This window comes from Histomonas meleagridis (assembly GCF_020186115.1).
Source record: "Histomonas meleagridis strain 2922-C6/04-10x chromosome Unknown contig_51, whole genome shotgun sequence".
In the NCBI taxonomy this organism is placed as follows: Eukaryota; Parabasalia; order Tritrichomonadida; family Dientamoebidae; genus Histomonas; species Histomonas meleagridis.
The window spans coordinates 488838-511081 of NW_027150894.1; the positions used below are offsets into that span (position 1 = coordinate 488838).

General features: G+C 28.4%; 5 protein-coding genes across 5 annotated transcripts; 2 read left to right on the plus strand and 3 right to left on the minus strand.

Annotated features, from left to right (window-relative positions):
* Positions 1-3717: 3717 nt before the first annotated feature.
* Positions 3718-4923, plus strand: GO595_007066 (uncharacterized protein; the record flags this gene model as incomplete). The annotated part of the gene is made up of 1 exon (XM_067920489.1): positions 3718-4923. One exon carries the CDS (start codon positions 3718-3720, stop codon positions 4921-4923), a length of 1206 nt encoding a protein of 401 aa, XP_067772585.1.
* Positions 4924-5101: 178 nt separating this feature from the next.
* GO595_007067 (cleavage and polyadenylation specificity factor subunit 1) lies at positions 5102-8881 on the minus strand (the record flags this gene model as incomplete). The annotated part of the gene is made up of 2 exons (XM_067920490.1): positions 5102-6801; positions 7471-8881. 2 exons carry the CDS (start codon positions 8879-8881, stop codon positions 5102-5104), a joined length of 3111 nt encoding a protein of 1036 aa, XP_067772586.1.
* Positions 8882-9357: 476 nt separating this feature from the next.
* Positions 9358-10437, plus strand: GO595_007068 (histidine acid phosphatase; the record flags this gene model as incomplete). Its single annotated transcript, XM_067920491.1, has 1 exon — positions 9358-10437. The coding sequence occupies one exon, from the start codon at positions 9358-9360 to the stop codon at positions 10435-10437; it is 1080 nt and encodes a 359-aa protein (XP_067772587.1).
* Positions 10438-10733: 296 nt separating this feature from the next.
* Positions 10734-11678, minus strand: GO595_007069 (uncharacterized protein; the record flags this gene model as incomplete). The annotated part of the gene is made up of 1 exon (XM_067920492.1): positions 10734-11678. One exon carries the CDS (start codon positions 11676-11678, stop codon positions 10734-10736), a length of 945 nt encoding a protein of 314 aa, XP_067772588.1.
* Positions 11679-13634: 1956 nt separating this feature from the next.
* On the minus strand, positions 13635-14708 carry GO595_007070 (sel1 repeat family protein; the record flags this gene model as incomplete). Its single annotated transcript, XM_067920493.1, has 1 exon — positions 13635-14708. One exon carries the CDS (start codon positions 14706-14708, stop codon positions 13635-13637), a length of 1074 nt encoding a protein of 357 aa, XP_067772589.1.
* Positions 14709-22244: the final 7536 nt, after the last annotated feature.

Below are 22244 nucleotides of genomic sequence, written 5' to 3' on the forward strand. Positions count from 1 at the left end.
GGAAATGTAACATTAATCAAATTAAAATTATATGAAAATGAATAATCACCACAACTTTCAAGATTAGGAAAATATAATTCTTCAATATAACCAAATGAACAAAACGAATAATTTCCACATGATTTAAGATTTGGTAATGAAATACCAAATACAAGCGTATTACAAAACGCAAAATTTCCAACATATTCACAATAATCAAATGTTAAATCATCAGAACAAACACAACCTGAAAATGCGTAATCATCAATTTCTTTGATTTTAAGTTGTTCAAAAGTATTCTCACCGAAAAAATATTGTTCAAATGAATGTTTTCCAATAGAAACAACTTTTGGGAATATATATATGTAACGTGTTTGATAAATTAGCAAACATATAATCTGGAACACGAATTGCATTGGGTAAAGAAATATTGATTAGCCTAGAACATTCAACAAGAAAAGGTCCGCCAACATTTATAATTGAAGGTAATTCGAGGGTTCTGAGATTGTATGCATAATTGAACGCTCCTTCACAAATGTATTCAACTTTTGTGATGTTTACATCGACTAAGCTGAAGCAATGCAAAAAAGCATAAGCACCAATCGTAGTAACATTTGGTAAATAAGCAGTTTCCATGTTTCCGCATGAAGAAAACATATATGGAGAAACTTCGCTGAGAAATGGAAAACTTATTGTTGTGATTGGACAATATTCAAAAGCGTTAGATCCACAATTTTTGAGTTGAGGAAAACTAACACTCTGTAGTGCTGCACAGCAAGAAAATGCATAATCATCTATTTCTATAACGTTTGGAAATGAAATTGATTTAAGGTTTTTACACATTCGAAACGTATACTCACCAATACAAGCCAACGTAGGAGCTTCAACAGCAACCAGGTTATTACAATATGAAAACATATTTGTATTAAATTGGGAAATGTTTGCAAAAAAAATATATTTCAAATGCTCAAAATTCTCGAAATTCAAATAGGAATCACGTTTTATTGTAATACCCAAATAAATATTTTCTATTTGTATTAACATTGGGATAATCAAAAATAAGTCATATGAATCAAAATTAACATCACTAGAAATAGTAAGATTATGAATCATTTCCCACTGATTATTATCGACTTCATTGAAAATATATTCGCCATTAACGATTTCAACATCTGAAAAATTTGTCGAATTATCAATGTTTAATGCTTCATGATATGCTTGATTCAAAACTTACACGCATTTGAAAAGCACCTTCACCAACATAAGACAACGTAGGAGGATCAACTGTTATCAATTTGACATACCTTAAAAACATATATGGCTCAATTCGAAAAATATTTGCAAAAGAAATATATTTCAGATTTCTACAAGAAATGAAACTCAAAACGGAATCAGTTCCTAATGTAACACCTAGGTAAATGTTTTCTACATGTATTAAATTCAAGAAAATTAGGTATAATGTATAGGAATTAATATTAACATCTCCAGAAACAGAAAAATTAAGAATCATTTCCCATTGGTCAGAATCAATTTCATTATAAATAACTTCACCACTCACGATTTCAACATCTGAAAAGTTTGTCGAATTATCAATGTTTAATGCTTCATAATATGCTTGATTCAAACTTTCTGCTGTAATGTGAATCTTTTTATCAATAATAATTTCAAATAATGCATAAGAAAGACAAGGAAACAAGAAAATCATAAACCTCCTATCTTTTGTTTAATGTCTGAAAAATTGAAAGGGATTTGAGTTAGTTATAATAAAAAAATCATTTTTTATTTTGATATCTACATTTTAAGTGCAATTTAAACTTATTTATATTATTAATTGATACAGTGGTATTTTTATTCTCAAAATATTTCCTCGAAATTCTCTATTAACCCCAGGAAAAAGCTTTTTTTCTTTTCTCCATAGAACGTTAATTGAATGCTCAACCGCAAATATTTGAATTCAAATCTTATTCAATTTTTGATAGACGGTAGGTTGTCAGAAATTTGATAAGATGTGTAAAGATGTCACTTTTGGTAAAAAGAACTCAATACCTTTTATGTAAACTATACAAAATTCATAAATTACCTACATTCTGCACTTTGATCCTTCTTTTTGGCGAAATTACTAAAGACATCTTTGATTGCTCTGGAACAAAAAGTGGATTTATTTGATTAAACCTATTTTTTTGAGGAATTGGCAATGCACTTTATTTCATTGTTTGGATATAATATCATCAACTTATCAACTTTAAGTGTACAAAGAATCGTAAAAATCTATTTGTTGTTTTGGAGAAAGTTATATTTTTTCCATAATATTTGATGAATCAAAAACAATTTATATCGCATTTAATGGATATGTTTAACTTGATTTTTCGATAAAATTTAATTTTTGCATTTTATTATCAGATTTCTTATTGATGAATTTTTTTCCAATCAAGCATTGCCATTTAATAGATCATCCAAAAAGAAGCTTATCTATATCAAAAAAGTAAACCAAAACAACTAGATAAAGTTATGGTATATTTTATGAAGTTTATTAACTATCTTTTTTATGAAACAAACTTATATTCATCATCTCTGTCTTTGAACCAGCACTTTTTGTTTTCACTAAAATAAAGTATTTAAAAATTCAAAAATGGTCTTTTTTGTTCCAGGAAATGGATTCCTGTCAAATCACAAATCCTTTTTTTTGTCCTCTTCATACACAAAGATACCACCATGCGTTACGTTATATTCAAGAAATAAATCCCTATTATGTTTTAGATCTTGGTTGTGCAGATTGTGATTTTATTTTTTATTTAAGCCGAAACCCGGGGAATCTACAATTCATTGTTGGAGCTGACAAAGATTTAAGAGCTCTTCAAAAAGGATCTAATTATTTATCTGCTCCACAAGTTTTTTATTCAAATTCAAGATCATTTCCAATATTTTTATTCAACCAAGATGTTACCAATTTTAGCAATGATTTTGTTCATCAAAATCTCTGTTGTCCATTTATCACAATGTTAGAATTAATGGAACATTTGGAACCAAATGATTTAGAATTAGCTCTTTACCAAATTTTCCATCGTATTTGTCCATTTTGTATATATATTACCACTCCAAATATTGAATATAATGACATATTAACAAAATCATTTGGCCATGACAGAAGATTCGGCAAATTCAGACACAAAGATCATAAGTTTGAATTGAACCGAACTGAGTTTTATTGTTGGTGCTCATGGGTTTGTGAAAATTATGGATATTCAGTAAATATCGATGGCGTTGGAAAGTGCGTTGATGGAAACGATGATGGTAATTGCGGCTGCGCTTCTCACTCCGCATTTTTTTTACGTTCTTTGCCGGTTTACAGGAACTTTTTCTCCTACCCAAATAACTCCACGTTCAGTGTCATAATACAACTGAATGATGAGCAATGCAAAGAAGCACAATGAAAAGTTTATGTGCACCTGCAAATGATGAATGGTTTCCTCATTTCTACATACATATCTCCTTGTATCTGTTAATTTAGAGTTATATAATAAATAATACATTTTGCTATAGAAAAAAAATACTTCATAAGTTTTCATGAAACATTGTTTTGTTAGAAATGAACAAATTTCATATAGTAATAGTTCAAAATTTGTAAGTGTTTCTTTCATTATTTAGAATTGTATTCTTTGTTTTATGGAATTTTTCTTCAAGTTTAATGGTGTGGCTATTGAATAGTTTATTGATCGGTATGGTAATCGTTCGAGTAAAATGGAAGAAATCGAGGCTTTTCCTATATCATGCCCTTTAATTCCACTTCTTCCTGATGGAGAAAAATACCCAAAGGATTACCAACTTCCTTTAAGGCAGCGACCACAACATTCACTCGACATTGCTTATCTTGTTGATGTTCTTCAAAAGGAATCTATTTTTGACTTAAATTATCAAAATTCACATTTATCAGTTATAGCAGTTCTTTCACCATATTCACTTCTTAATCATGTTATGATAACTGAACTCAGTCCAAATAGGTATCTTCCAAGTCCAACTTCATTTACTTCAACAGAATTTTCCAATATCACAGAACTTACTGAAAATATTATTTTACTCACAAAACAGGATCCACATAATGTTCAATGCATAGGTTATAATTGTTCGCCTTATTCATGGGGCATTGAAGAAGAAAAAGGAGGTTGTCAATCCATAATGACCAAATTTCATCTTATGATTTGGCAATGGGGTGAAATTACTAATCAAAAAATTCGCAATCTTTCCAGTGGTCATAAGCTTTATTTTTCCACAAACACATATAATATTCCCTTTGCACGTCTACTTCATTCCACCTCAAGCTCCTTTTTATCCAATTATCACATATTTTCAACACCGACATTTACATCTCGCGGACTTTTTCTTCCATTTACTGAAAATTCTTCGATATTAACTGTACTTCGGGAAAATGATTTTTTGTATAATTTCTCGCACATTATCGAAGGAGTTATTGATCATTTAAACGAATGTCTTTTGTCTGATGATTCCATTCATGAGATGAAAACAATTCTTGAGACGACTTCTTCACATGTATTAACAGAAGAAGAAAGAATAACACTTCGAAAGAACCCTAAAATTCGGACATTCGATGAAGCAATAAAAATGTGTAAATGTGAAAATGAGAAAAATGTTATTGAGGCTGTGTATGAATCCGCTTTAAACAGAGCAACAAAAAATGATCCGTCGAATCCATTGTGGAAAAAGTATTTCGGGTATTCGCTTGCGGTTGTTGACTCTAAGCAAAATGATGTTTGCAAAAGCGGTCTATATGTTGGATTGCATGCGCTTTGTATTCCTGGTGGGGTAGCAGAGTTAGTCGGATGTTATTTAACGAGGCCAGAGCAATGTTTGGCAGATGAGGAAATCATGATGAAGCATAATCACTTGTTATGGAAGCTCTCAGATGGTCTTAATAAATTGTATGAATAAATATTTATAGACAGTACTTTTTAGGACAGATAATTCACTTTGGCTCAATGTCCCATTCAACAACTTTTAAACATATTTTTAATTTTCTCCAAATAATTTTATTATGGGAAAACGAACAACAAAACTTCAGCATTTTTTCATTGATTTATAGCAAAAGTGTCATATATTTATTTTTTATTTATTCGAAAATTTTTGAAACTCCATAAATTTCATTAATTGAAGCGATCAAATCGATTGAACTTCTACCAATTGATTTCATACATTGCTTTTGCAAGTCAGGCTGTGCCTCCAAGAAGTCCATCATCAAATCCATATCGACGACAAGCCTCGGCTGCTCGATCATCAGCTCTTGGTTTTCCAGCAAAGGGAACTTCCCACATCTGTACTCCAAGTGGGAGAACCCTGTCAGAGTTTTTTCGAACAAAGATTGGACCAAACAAAGTCTTCTTCGGTCCAACTCGTTATTAATTGGCGATAATATACCGAATTTCCCATGGTCAGAAACGAACCAACCGAAGTGTCCATCGATTTCATTACTGATTGCGCTTTTTATTGGGAAGAATCCGGAATTTAAAGGTCGACAACCCAAATAGAAAATTGATTTCCTCACGAAAGCATCAATTGGTATTGCGTATTCATCGATATCAGAGATTTGGACATTACCGAAATTATCGAATAAACAAGTTGCTAAAACACCTTTTTTTGTAAGTAAAGCTCCAGCTATTGGAGAGAAAGTTAAGAAATCTTTTGCCATAGTAATTAATTTGTGTCCATAATTCCTCCATCGAATTAATTGACATCCTTTATATATATCGATATAAAACAACAAATTTTTCAATGATAACATTTGCGAAGGGATAAAATGTCCATTTAATTGTGACACTACTTTATATTGTTTTTCATTCACAAACATTAACATTTGAAGTTGTCCTCCAATAAACGCTGCAATATAACCATCTAATTCAGTGATAACATTAACTGGCGCCAAGAAAACCTTACTAAATAATTCTTGTAATTGATATTCATTACCATTATTTTCATCGCTTTGAATAATGGAACCTTTATAAATAGCTAATCGGCCTCTCATTAGTCGTTCTTCATGACACATATAACCTGTGCCTATAGCTAAATATTCCGATAATGTCGAATTCGGGACTTGATAATTTTCAGATGTACGTATGAATGAGACACAATTACCATATTCATGATTATCTAAACTTAATGCTTTGATAATACCTTCGGAAGTAATAATATTTAAGTCATAATGCTCTTCATATTTTAATGGTAATCCATCAATACTATCAAATTCTCGTGGTGGAGTTGGTGGCTTTTGATAATGTGGTGTTAATGAAGCTTCTGGATCAATGTCCGGTTCATTTTCATGTGTAAATAATATCGGATATGATGAAAAGAAGATAATCGCACGCCATGAAGGTGCAAATGTCATTGATCGAATTGTTTGGCCAACTTTAATACGTTGAACTATACATCCATCAATTATATGCGTTTCTTTTTGTGTTAAGTTATCGAAATTAATTAATTTAATATCATTGTTATCAATTAACATTAATGATTGATGATATTGAGTACAATATATTCCAATAGGTGATGGAATAATTCGTGGATAACCACATTCAGAGAGAATATACATTGGATGTTCACAACAAATATATGCACCTGAATAACCATTAATATTTGTAAATGATATTATCGATCCAAATTTACATGTTTTACCTGACGATGTAAATCTTCGTGTTTTAATCTTACGGAAACCAAAGTTATAATTACCAAAGTAATGTATTTGATATATAATAAGATTACCTTCACGCATTAACATTATTAAAAATGGCTTTTTATCGATTTCAATTATGTTCATATCTACAACAGTAATTAATTGAAATCCGGAATTATTAATTTGACATTGCGGATATATTAAATCACTAAAATATTTAAATTGTTCATAAAACGCAATAACTTTTTGTTCTGATATCGAATATATATGTAATGTATGATTGTTTTGTAACATAAATATATAATCATCATATATAGCTAATCGATAAATTTGTGGTTGTTTACCAGTTGTAGCATTTACTGGTAAGTTTAAAGGTACAAAATATAATTCATCATTAAGAATTTCACTACATATTAATACTGTATGATCTGATAATATTATAATGATATAATCTTTCGATATTTTCGCTGTTTTAATTTCTCGACCTATAGGTGGATCGAATTGATATAATAAAATATTATCTCTAATTAATCGAATTGAAGTAGAAGTAATTTGTACAAAAGAATCCATAAAATCGCCTGCAATAATTGTCGGCTCATTTGTAACAAATATTTTTAATGTTTCTTCATCTAATTCGTTGAAATTATTCATATTTAGTTGGCGCACTGCTGTAGATGTTTGTTGTGATAATAAAACATAATCAAAATAATTCGATGTAAAAATGGAAATTACATCAGTCATATTAAATGAAGCTAAAATATTTGGAGTTAATGATGTCCTTAAATATTGTAAACAACTACTTTTCTTAAACCCACAACCTAATGCCATCGAAATAGCTTCATTATTAATTCCTTGTGTAATCGATGTATCATCAAAGTTAATAAATGGAGTAGAACATGTAACTGTACCAATTTGATATATAACTCCAACAATTGTTATATCCATTTTTGTAATAATATGTCGTGAAACTGGTTCTGGTAATTCTTTATATAACATTTGGAATAATGTCTTTTGTGATTCTGTTAATTGGAATTCATTAAAATAACTATTCGATATATCTTCTGTTTGATAATTTAACGATAACATATATGTGTCTTGAATTGTAGAAGCTGCAAATATTAAGTTGTCCTTATAATGTAAAAATAAACTCGGATGGAATTCAAAATCTTCATGAACATATAATGACATCCCTGTAATATCAATACCATTATCATGTAATGTTAATATGGCGGGGACATGTTGATCGACTGTGATTAAAATATGATTAGAATCTAAGACACAATATGCCGATGAATATATTTCATGTGGCGTCTCACAATGATCAGAGATTTCATATGGACATTCATCATCAATGACTGCTAATGAGTTTAAACCATATGCAAACCCTGACGTATGCGTCATATAAAGAATGGCATTCTTGGTTAATACTATAAACCCGCCATGAGGTACAAAGACTGGAATAATACATATGAAGTTATGTGGTATTGGTCGAGAGTTCCATGATGATTTCTTAAGATCTGATTGTTCACCACGACGACGTATAAGTAATGGGGAAATTAAGGAGACTGTGATCGTCGACTTTTGAATGGGTAATCGAACGGAAAATGTAGGAATTGGCTCATGAACTATTGCTAATGTGGGTCGATTATAACCTTCTAAAAAACGTATGTCAATGGTTCGGAAAAAAGGTGGATCATAGTCATGTAATAAGTTATGATGAATTGCTCCTGTGATTATATTCCAACCTGAATGTTGACCTGTCTCTAAAATAGGTCGTTCGCTTTTGGAAAAATCATTTGGATCAAATAAAGTAAGAAATAATAATTGATCACCACCTAAAAGTAAAGCTATGCAAGAATCATTTGGATCAATGATCATTTTGGGTGGATAACGAAGACAAGTGGATGTATCACAAACATCAAAACGATGAAATTCCGTTTCTTGAAGATCTATATCGCCAACTGCTTGAAGTGCAACTACTTTTGAATAATCACATCCTAAAATTAAAATATCATAATCGCCCATCCTGTGTCGAACAACGGAAAAAATATTGGCCCAAAAGTTCTTTTCCCAGATTAAATGAAATCCTTCTTCATCAAAAGTATATATTTGAAGTTTACTACCACTAGCAGCTGCAATACATTCGTTTTGAGAAAAAGGTAATATGCATTTGGTTGCTGTGGTAAATGCTGGTGGATCACAAATAGTTCGATAAGCTGTGTCCATCCAATGCGATTTGCCCTTTTGAGAAGGGTAAAATATGGGGTGGTCTGAACGATCAATAATAATTCAAAATTATGATGTATGTATATTCGGTATCTAATTTTAGAATTTCATTATCACACATATTACTTTATCTTTTCCTTTAGTGGTCGAACAGGTTTCCAAAAAATTACTTAAAAAAAAATTTTTTATCAGATGTAATGAAAATATTTAAAATATCATCTTTAATTTGCTTAAAATTTAAAAATGATTTTAGCATGAGTAATCATATTTGTTATATTTAATGAATTTCTTTCATTTCTTCAGAAGATACGCAAAAAAACATTTTTGTATTCATGATTTTGACTTTTTGACAGATATTTGAAATGTCACTTTTGTGTCGAATACATCTTTCAATGCTAGTTCTTTTTCTTGCTGCAATAAATTCATTAAAATATCAGTGCGTAGCACCTTTATTGACGCCGGCTCCAATACCAGACATGAAGTTAGTTTACGCAACAGTTGTAATTCGTCATGGCGCAAGAGCACCACAAAATGCTTATCTTCCATTAGCACAAAGAGGACACTGGGTTTGTGATGGTGAAGACGCATACGCGCCAAGGTTAATTGGATCAAAGGATTCTGAATATAGAAGATATAAGCAAATATTTGATCCAAGATTAGTTGAATTTTTACCAAATTGCAGAGCTGGTGATCTTTTACTTCAAGGAATGGAACAACATCATCAACTTGGTGAAATGTATCACAAATATTTCTTTGAAACCACAAAATTATTTGATTCAAATGATGCAAATAATAACAATTATGTCTTTGCTCGTTCTACCGATTTCGACAGAACTCTTAGAAGTGCCGAGTCTTTCTTAGGAGGAGCATTTCCACCATTAAAACCATTTGAAAAAATCACAATAAACCGTGGAAGTGAATATTTAGAACTTCTACGTCCCAGCAGTGACTTTTGCCAAGATATCAAAGACATTTATACCAAACTTGATGCAGATCCCGATTATCTTAATTATACCAATACCATGTGGAACAAAATCAAACACATTGCTGATGAATTTGGTGTTACATATAGCTCCTCTAATCTTAATCTTGTTGCTAATTGGGTTGTTACTCTTGAGTGTAATGGACAACAACTTCCATCCTTTGTCAAGACAGAAGACCTTGAACTATGTCAAAGGATCACAGCTGACCTTATGTACATTGCATTCAAGAAGAACACAACTGTTTTCGTGTCTTATGCCATGCGTGAGCTCCTCAGAGTCGCAAAGGAAGCCGTAAACGGTGGAAACCAATTCAAATTTTCACTTTTGTCATCTCACGACTCAACCGTTGGCACTTTTTTGACATATTTAGGATATCAAGCTACTGAGACTATTCCCCCTTATGCTTCTCACTTATTAATGGAAATATGGAAAAGTGGTGAACAAAGGTATGTGCGTTGGTCTTTCAATGGTGAGGTGTTGAAGATATTCGGTGGTACAAATGAATACATGAAATGGGAAGATTTCGTAGAAAAAACAAATGAAGTGTACCAATATTGTAAAGAACTTCCATAAACATTTTATTTATGTCTAATTATGATTTCATTATTTTTTTTTATTCGTGATTTTATTAAGTCCAGAGAAAAAATCTTTATCTTAAATGGTTGTGCAAGTGTTTTGTTTGTTTGCTCTGTACAATGATGAAGGAAACAATGAAAAAATTGTAAATAAGCACTTTGATAACTTTTTTCAAATCATTAACACAGCTCTAATTTTTGAAACTGTGTGTAATAAGCGTTGATGAATTGCTGCTGTGATTATTTCTTAAATAATAATTTACATCAAAAAAAATTACTTATTCAATTCTTTATTCATTTCCTTCTAAACCTTCTGTATACAGCTATTCCAATTCCAATTACCAAAACACTACCAGCCACGATTGCCAATGTCTTACATAATCTCGAATTACCTTCCTCCTTCTTTGCACACAACGTATCGTTCTTCCCTAGCTCAGGCACCAGTGAAATGGCAAATTCGCGCATCTCTTCAGCTTTTTCAATGTCTTTTTTAACGTACTCTCCTTTTTCATAGAATTGAGCGAGGTCATAGCAAACGAAGGGATTCTCGCGCATTTCTTCGTGAACTTTCTCAAGAATCTTCAAAGACTTTTGGGGATCTTTGTGTTCATATACAACAGTTGAATATGGACTATAAATTTCGGCTATGGCAATTCCGGCTTCATTGTTCCCTTGTGAATATGAGATTTCAAAGTACTTGATGGAGCTTTGGACATCAGTTTGAAGAAGATAAAGTCCAATAAGCAATGATGTGTCTTCATCATGATATATATCAAATATCTTTTTAAGTAATTGATAACCTTCTTCTTGTGAGCTCTCGTCGTAGATAAGCTTGCGGCACTTCCAACAAATGGCTTTTGTGTAATTGAAGGAAAGAGCAATGTCTAAATAACGATTTGAAAGTGAGTCATTATCGTAATATAACATTGAGGCTAAGAAAGCAGAACGAGGATCAATGATATTAGCTTTGGTTGGGCCATTGATGACAATTTTTGGCTCATTTATGGAAATTCCCTTAAGTTGAATAACATAGTTCCCATCTCTAATAAATGTTTGTATTGATTCTGCAGGTTTAGCGAGTTGACCAGCGAAAAAAGGTATGTGATTTTCAAGTTTGCAAATAATTTCAGAATTTGAATTGTCATTTTCGATTGAAATCTTATCAGGTGAAACACCTTCAACAATAGGGAAACAAACATCTATAATGTTTTCATGTACTTGTAGAGTGTAATCGTACATTTTTCGTAGTTCAGGACGAATCATTGGAACAGATGAAAATAAAATAAATCATTCAAATTATTGAATACTCAATTATTCTCTAAACGTCTCCTCGCAAAATGGAGGAAGAAATTAATGAAAATTCTCAACCCAGCTGTTTTGAAACATTACAGATTAAATTTGAAGGAAAATTTTCTTATTTAAATATTGCTGATAAGTCTTTCTCAGATGTATATATTTCATTTATATTATTTGCACTATTACTCATAATTCTATTCTCAATTTCATGGTATTGTGATTTAAATGCGTACACACTTTCAAGCTATGAAACAAATAGGCCAGAATCAGCAAGAAGTTTAAGAATTTTCAATATTGATGCATATGCAAATAATGAAATAAACGAAAAATCAAGTGTTAAAATACAACTAATTGTTACAGAACAAACGAGTTTTATAACATCAAAGTTATATTTCTCATGCAATTCAACGTTCTTTTATCGTTCAAATTATGTTCTCTTTCTTGACTCACCAAAACCTTTTCCCATCACCAACACCACATCTTTTTCGATTTTTGACTCGGTTCCAATCAAATCTGATACATTTTCAGTTTCATGTCGATTATCAGGTGATCTTACTCTTTGTAACACTGCTTCCTTTGCTGTTACTTTTGGAAGCGAACGGTTTGATTACTACACTACTTTTTGTTTTATATTTTTCACAGTTGCTATGTTTCTAATTCAATTATTTTATTTTGTTGTTATTTTTGCTTTCGGCATTCAGCCACATTTTCTTCAATACTGTGTTATTTTCCTTGTGATTTCAGGTGGTAGTCGCCTTTCATTAACCGAAAAAATGGCCGGATATATTCCATCAAATGGTTTTAAGACATTCATAAATATCTCACATTCGGTCTCCATTTCCATTATTAGGATGGTCTGGTTCTTTATTCTTAGTTATTATTCACCTGTCATTATCAAAAATCCAATTTTTCGATTAATATTTTTTTTGTTAATTTCTATTTGTTATATTGCAACAAATCTTTCTTATCAAGAATCAAAAACAGATGGCTCTAAATTAGCTAAATCATTCATGGACATCATTATCTTTTGGCTCACCGCATTTAAATGGATAAATTTCTTAATTATGCCAAAACAAAAAACATCAAAATTCTTTAAGTCACTTTTTCTATCGGTTGTCGTTCTATCGTGGCTATCGTTCTGGGTATCGGAAACAATGGACTCAAGTGGAAATTATTCAGATAGATCAGCAGTAAAATATTTCTGTTCAGATATAGTAGATGAAATAATGGTTTTCGTGTTCGCATTTTATGGCCTAAAGTCTGATAATGAGAATGATGTTGTAAGCAAATGATTTTTATAAAGAATTAGATAAATGTTTGGATATAAGGATTTTATTTATCTAATTAAATATCATAAAAAACTGTAAATAAAAATAATTTTAAAAAAAAAAATGTCTACTTGTTCTCTTTCTTATTTAAGAATTAAATGACTTTTTACTTGAAATGAAATATTTCTTTAAATATAAATTTTTTCATGAAATGAAGATATATTAATATATTTCACATAAATTTTGATCGAGTGGTTGCTGATCTTCTTCTTCTGTATTATCATTTTCTTCATCATCTATTGCACCATTTTCAAAAAATTCTTTAACTTTTTCTTCCATTTCAGAATTTGGATTAATTATCTTAAAATATTCTAAAACGGAATCCTTTGCATCATTATCTCCACCATTTATTGCCTTTCTTATATATCGAAATCCTTTCTTTTCATCCTTTTCACCAGCTACACCAGACAAATACATTAGTCCTAAATTTCGATATGTCAATGGATCGCCTGCTTTTTCTGCCATTTTAAAACAATGTAATGCCATTTGAGGATTTGGATTTGTTCCTCTTCCACTTAAATACATTATACCCAAATTACTATATGCGCCAACATCACCTCTTCTAGCTCCTTCACCCAAATATTTGAAAGCAAGCATCATTTTGTGGAACTCCTTCTCCTTTCATATAAAGACAACCTAAATTATATATTGCACTTGCACTTCCTCTATTTGCTGCTTCACGAAAATACATTACTGCTTTGTTATCATCAACAGAACCTCCTAATCCCTTATGTAATAAAATACCTAAATTTGTCATTGCAGGAACACATCCACTTTCTGCTGCAATGGAATAATTCATTCTCGCTTTAAGGTAATTTTGTTCACAACCTAATCCATCACTATACATACGTCCCAAATGAAAACGTGCATTGATAACACCTTTTTCAGCACAAGTTTGGAAACATTCGAATGCACGCTTATAATCAATAGATGTACCTTTCCCTTGCATTAGAAACTCACCTGCTTTCATCAGAGCTTGTATTTGACCTTTTTGACCTGCTTCCCAAAAACATTCAAATGCTTTAGCATCATCTTGAGGACAACCATCACCAGATTCATAAAAGTTACCAAGATTAAACAAAGCACCAATGTGTCCTGCTTTAGCAGCTTTCTCAAACCATTCAAATGATTTAGTAGTGTCCTTCTTAACAACGCCCCATTGTTCCCCTGCAAGATAGAAATTACCAATTTGAACCATAGCAGGAGCATTTCCATCCTTAGAAGCAATCATAAAATGATCAAATGCTTTATGTCCATTGACTTCACAGCCATAGCCACGATTATAGCAAACACCAAGTTGAAAATGAGCTTGAGGACTTCCAAGATCAGCTGCTTTTTGCCAATAGTTAAATGCTTCATTAATATCTTTTGGTAAATCATTTATACCTTGGAAATAAAGAGATGCTAAGTATAAATTGGCTTCAATAGAACCTGCTTTACTTGCCTCACGGATTATGCTAAGACCTTTTTTAATATCTTTTTCAACACCTTTTCCATTAAATGTACATGCTCCTATTTGGAAAAGAGCATCTGCATACCCTTGTTCATATGATTTTTGGAAAAATATAATGGCATTAGGATAATCTTCCTTTTTCATAAGTTCCATTGCAGTTTGATATTGATCATACCCTGGTTTTTGTTCCATGAAAATTATGTGATGTGGTAAAACACAGATTCCTAAAATTGAATAAAAATTTTGTATTAATCAAACAATTCTTGCCCTAACCGACAATAATAAGTGTTGGCATAAATAAGGCAAGAATTACTCTGCTGAAGCAAGGATCATTTTATTTAAAATTTGGTTAAATAATTTCAACTAACTATTTATTATGATGATTTTCAAAAATCATTACTTTCGATATTTCTTGTAAACACATCTTTCACTGGAGCTTTTCCATCATGCCAAACCATCCATATTCTTGTATTAAATACTTGAAAAAGAACACGTACCAACTCTCTAAAGTCCACATATCTAGCAGCAGTATAATAAAACGTGAGCTTTCTCCCATCAAATTGATATTCTGCCCCTGTTATTTTCATTGGAAGGTTCATTTCTCTCACTTTAATTTGACATATTTCGACTGCTTTTTCTTCATGCTCTGTTTTTAATTCAACTTGATCAATCTCACATTGCCATGCTTTTCTTTTTATTTTCTTTGCTGTTTTTAAATCTTTATTTGTTGGATTTTCAATATAACTTATTACTATTCCAATATCAATTCCTTTCGTAGCAGCAATTATCACATAATCACCTATAGAAATCTTTAAACTTTCATTTGTTGAACAAATTTCACTTCGATTCTTATGACATTTAATTAAGAAATAGCTCAGCTTAGTTTGAGGAAATAATAGTGCGTTATTTCTTGGAATTATTGAGTTATCATCAAATAATAAATTAATGTTATCAAAATTTTCAGACCATTCATCTTGTAAAGATGATGGAAGAAGACATTTATATGATTCATCATCTATTTCAATTAAATAATCCCATTGATCTTTCATAAAAGTAAAAATATAAAATAATAAATATTTTTTAAGTAAATATAGTCTTAAATTTCAAAGTTATAGCATTTGCCATAGCGGTGTTTGAAAACTTTATTATTTGACTGAGTCAACAACAGTTAAATCAGATAGCATTTTATATCGTTTAATTTTTGTGCCGATTTAAAATCAATAGTTTCAATTTTCGATATTATTTTTTGTAGTTCAAAAATGTACATCAATAAGTTAAACTACTTAAAAATAAAAATTCTAAAAAAACGATTGGTTATGAAATTTGCTTTTGACAATAAATTACTTGAGTTATTATTCAAATTGTTGTGATAAAAGTTATTCATTTTATTAATTATTAATTTATAATTATAAATTTTACATATAGTAACTAAAATATTATAATATTTTTTAAATTAAAGGGAGAAAAAGAAATTTAAGTGAATTACATAATATTAATGGATATAGAATTTAAATAATTTAAAATATTTTTATTTAGTAAAAAATGCATGTTCTATTCAACCTCGCATGTTCACGAAGTAATTCAACGATTTCTTTTGCTTCATATTGTGAAGCTATTGTAAGAGCCGTTTGAAGAGAAACGAAAATACATCAAAAATTATCTAGAAACTAAAAAACAATTTAATAAATTTTATACAAACATTAAAAACATTTTTTATATTAATATTTATGTCTTCTTGCTGAAGAAGCAATTTTACTATATCAACAGTACAATTTCTACATGCAATCATTAATGCTGTTTGATAACTTTTAATTTAACTCCAAAAATTTTACCTAAACCAAAAAACACATAAATAAACATAAAATTAAACAAATAAAAATTCATTGCATTAATATCAATTCCGCCATTTTTAATAATGAATTTTACTGTTTCAATATCACCACTTAAACAAGCGAACATAAGTGCATTATAAAGCTAAAAGAATAAATTCCTAATAATACTATGAAACGTAAAATTTACAAAAAGAAATTTTAATTGATTTAAGTTAAAATCAGTCTCAGTAATATCGAATCCACCTCTTTCATAAAGTAATTTTACAATTTCAAGGCTACCATTTTCACATGCAGTTAAATAAGCTGTTTTAAGTAATTTAATTAAATTTCATTATTTAAAAACAAACTCGAAAACATTAAAACAAACAAAAAATTAACCAAAAAAATGCCTTTTAATGTAATATCAATTCCTTCTTGTTCGAGAAGTATTTTAACAATTTCTGTATTTCCTCTTTCTGATGCCAAAATTAAAGCATTTCTAAATAATTTGTATAAATTCCAAATTTATTAATAAAACACCTCCTTCAAACAAGTTGGAAAAAACTTCTTTCATATTAATATCAATTCCTTTTTGTTCAAGAAGTAATTTAACAATTTCCTGATAATTTTTAGAACATGCATACATAAGTGCAGTTTGGAAAAATTTAATTAAATTCCAAATGTTAAAACTAAACAAAAAATCATTTAATCAAACAGGAAACAAAACAAATAAAAATCTTTGAAATTTACATCAATATCAGTTATATCAAGGAAACATTGTACAAGTTCAAAATTTCCAGAGATCACAGAATTAACCAAAATTCTATTTGGAATTTCATTATCAGCCAAAAATTGTTTTGTCACATATAAATTTCCAATTATTGCTGATTCTAACATAACATTTTCATCGACATTCATATCATCGTTTAATAAAAATGATAAAATTTTAAAGTTACCACATTCTATACATTTTATTCCAAGTTTTGTTTTATCAACATTTTCAATTATTTTCCTTTCATAAAAATAATGAAATAATTCATTTCGATGAAACTCAATTGCTGCTTCATATGCACCAACAAAAGATGAATTATTTTCCTCACATATTTTAATGATTTCTATGTTTCCTCCTGCAACTGCAAATTTCCCAGTATTATTTAATGTTGCGCCTTTAGTTATTAAATATTTAAAACATTTAATCGATCCAAAAAAAGCACAATAATCAACAAGTGAAACATTAAGTTTGTTAATAAAAGAACATCGTTCATATAATGATGGACTAATTGTTTGATTAAAATCATTTTTAACTTCTTGTTGAAGTTTATCAATATCATCATGTCGTAAAATAATAGAAATTGAAAGAGGATTTATCCCTTCATGAAGATATCGCTTATGAAGCTCCCAATCATTTCGTTGAAGTTCATGAATGTTTGAAAAGAAATATCCACTAAATATCGTTTTTTCTTTTAAGTTATTAATTTCTGTTTGCGACTTGTGATGTGAAAAGTATTCTGTTTCTTTGTTTTTTATTACTTTTGGATTAATTAATTCTTGTTCAACCATATGTTCAAGTATATAATATGATTCATGAGTTTCAAGATTAAGAAGAAACCTACAAAAACATTCAATTATTCCTTGAAAATTCTTTGAATTTTCTTCTTTTTTATCAATTTCTTTTATGTAATTAAGATAAATATTAACATCTTTCATCTGAGAAACAAAATATGAATAAACTAATTGTGAAATAATGTTATTAAATGAATATGGAAAATTTTGATCATAAAAATTAAAGGATGATTCAACTATTGATTCAATGTTATCTTCTTTTAAATTTGAGATTATATCATCTAGCTCTTGTAAATCTTGAAATAAAAACGTTTTATCGTTTTCATTTTCTTTAGTTGACATTTTACAAGTGTGTAATGCTTTGTTAAACCGGAATTTGTCTGTCACTTTTTTGTAAGGCCAATGGAAAAATGCGAAAACTTATCAAATCAAGGCAATAGATTCGAAAAATTACAATTTTTACAGAAAATAATACTTGATTTAAGTGAAGAGAACACTAATCAATCATTTCTTTCAATAATTAATATGTTTAATGAAAATTATGCATATTCTTTTAACTTACTTATTAGCCAAATAATATATTCATCATTTATCTTACAGAATAATAATTTTAATAAATATTTTAATTTTATGAAAGAAATTGAAATATTCGAAGAAAAACATAAAATAAAATCCAAAATATTTTCTGTATTTACACATTTTCTTCTCGGGAAATTATCACAAGAATCACATTATCTCCTTGAAGTTATGATTGAACGTAATGTATTAAAGCCCAAAGTGCTTGAAAGTCAAAACGAAAAATATTTTTTTCATTACATTTTATATAAAAATTTTAAAGAAGCAAACAACAAAATTTTATTACGTAAAGATTTCAAAGAAAGTCGCGAAGAACTTTCACAAGATAATTGGAAACTATATAAAAAATTAATTAAAGAAGGAGTTAATCCGAATGAAATTGCGAAAATAATTCGAAATGATGAAATCGAAAAACTTCAAGAAATATCATCACAAACAAAATTTGATTTTAATCAAACAATTAAACCATCACTTTATGAAAGATATTCATTTATTAACAAAAGAGGTGTTACATTAATTGATTATGCAGCATTTTTTGGATCAGTTAAATGTTTTAAATATTTGCTTATGAATGGGACAAATTTAATTAATACAGGAAAATATGCTGTTGCAGGTGGAAATGAAGAAATCATTCATTTATGTGAACAAAGTCATACATTGTTTGAAAGACCATATGAAACAGCAATTGAATTTCATCGGAATGATATCTTGAAATATATTTATGAAAATAAATTTGTTGATATTGAGAATTTAGAAGAATTAGGTATTGAATGCATTTTGCATCATAATTATGAAATTTTTTCCTTTTTGCAAAAAGAAGGAATGGAAATCAACGATTCCATTATTAATATCGCAGCTAAAATAGGTAATATATTTCTTGTTAAATATTTTCTTGAAGAATATCAAATTCCAAAAAATATTTTGATTTTTTCGGTAAAATCGGGAAATATTGAACTGATCCAATACATTTTAAATCAAAATGGAATTGATATCAATGCTAAAGATATTTATTTGTTTTATTTGATATTTGTTTTAATAATCTGGTGATTCAAAACATTATTTGGAAATTGTTTTAATTATTTAATACAGCACTTATAATTGCATCTCAATATCATCAAAATGATATATTTAATTTATTTTTTGAACAAGAAGAAATTGATAATAATCCTAAAGATTTTTATTTGTTGTGTTTTATATTTGTTATATTAATTTTCTATTTCAAAATAATATTTGGAAATTATACAAATTATTTAATACTCCTTTTAATTGTGCAGCTGATTGTGTCCATATGGAAATAATTAAATTACTTCTTAAACAAGAAGGAATCGATATTAATGCTAAAAACGTTTGTTTATTTATATTAAAATTGATTTTCATAACTTAAAGTTTCATTGTAATAATTGGAAATCATTCAAATTATTTAGTACAGCACTTATTTGTGCATCTTATACAAGCAATTCAGAAATAGTTAAATTGCTTCTTGAACAAAAAGATATTGATGTCAATTCAAAAGATATATATTTATATTATTTAATATAAGTTTCTATAATTTGAAGTTCCAAAATAATGTTTGGAATTCATTTATGTTGTTTCAAACAGCACTTATTTGGGTATCTTCTAAAGGAAACATAGAAATAGTTAAAATACTTCTTAAACATGAAGGAATTGATGTCAATGCAAAAGATATTTTTTAATTTAGTTTAATATTTGTTTTAACCATTTAATATTTCAAAATTATATTTGAAGACTATTTGAACTATTTCAAACAGCACTTATTAAGGCATCTAAAAAAGGTCACATCGAAATAGTTAAAATCCTTCTTGAACAAGAAAGAATTGATATTAATATCAAAAATATTTGTTAATTTTTCCCATTGTTTAATACAATATTTTAATGTTTTGAAATAAAATATGGAAATTATTTGTAATATTTAATACAATTTGTTTTCATGCAATTCAAAATGGAAATACAGAAATCGTTAAATTACTTCTCCAACATAAAGGAAATGATGTTAATATCAAAAATATATATTGATATTTATCAAAATTAGATTCTTTTATTTAATGTTTCAAAATAATATTTGGGAATTATTTAAATTATTTGATACAGCACTCATTTTGGCTTCAGAAAAGGGATATATAGAAATAGTTAAATTACTTCTTGACAAAAAAGGTATTGATTTCAATGCAAGAAATGTTTATTTAATTATTATAAAATTAATTTCAATAATTTTTTGTTTTAAAATAATGTTTGGAAATTACTCAAATTGTTTAACACAGCTCTTATTTTAGCATCTGAAAAGGGATACACAGAAATAGTAAAATTACTTCTTGAACAAAACGGAATAGATATCAATGTTAAAGACATATATTTGATTGATTTGATTTTTCATTTAATAATTTGATATTTCAAAATAATTTTTGGAGATTATTAAAATTATTTAAAACAAGTTTGATTTTGGCAGCAGAAAATGGTCATACAGAAACTGTTAAATTACTTCTTGAACAAGAAGGAATTGATATTAATGCGAAAGATAATTAGTTATCTTATTTAAACTTTATTTAAATAATTTGACATTAAAATATAATATTTGGAAATTATATAAAATATTTAGAACAGCACTTATGTTTGCATCTGATAATGGTCATAAAGACATAGTTCAAATGCTTCTTTTACAAGAAAAAATTGAAGTTAATTCTAAAGAAATTTATTTCTGTCACAAAAATTTTCAGAAAATACTTTGCTATTTCAAACAAATTTATGGAAATTATTCAAATTATTTTATACAGCACTTATGTTTGCATCTTCAAGCGGTAAAACAGAAATAGTTGAAATACTACTTAAACAAAAAACAATTGACATCAATGCTATAGATGTTTACATGATTTAATTGATTTTTCATGTAATAATTTGAAATATAATAATAACATTTGGAAATAATTTAAACTACTTCAAACTGCACTTATAAAAGCATCTGAAAGAAATCATACGATAATAGTTAAGTTACTTCTTGAAAATAAAATTGATATTAACATTAGAGATGTTAACTTGTTTTATTTAAATTTTATAGAAATAATTTGAAATTACAAAATAATATTTGGAATATTTTTTAAATAAATTGGAGCTCACTAATTTATGCATCATATAATGGCTTTACAGAGATAGTTAAATTACTTCTTGCACAAGAAGGAATTGATATTAATGCGAAAAACATTTATTACTTTAATTTAATGTTTAATTTAATAATTTGAAATATTATAATATCATTTGGAATTAATTCATGTTAATTCAAACAGCACTTATGAAAGCATCTGAAAAAAATCATACTGAAATAGTTAAGTTACTTCTGGAAAATGAAGGAATTAATATTAATGATAGAGATGTTGTTTTTGTTTATTTAAATTTTATTTAAATAATTTGAAATTACAAAATAATATTTGGAATATTTTCCAAAGTTATTGGAATGCATTAATTTATGCTTCATATGATGGTAATATAGAAACAGTTAAATTACTTCTTGAACAAAAAGGAATTGATATCAATGCTATAGATTTTTATTTGTTTTGTTTGATTTTTTATTTGGTAATTTAAAATATTATAAAAAAATTCGGAATTAATATAAATTAATTCAAACAGCACTAATTTGTGCTTCTTCAAATTGTAAAATCGAAATAGTTAGATTACTTCTTGAACAAACAGAAATTGATATCAATTCTAAAGATATTTACTTTATTTCATATGTAATTTATTTTAATTATTTGGAATTTTGAAATAATAT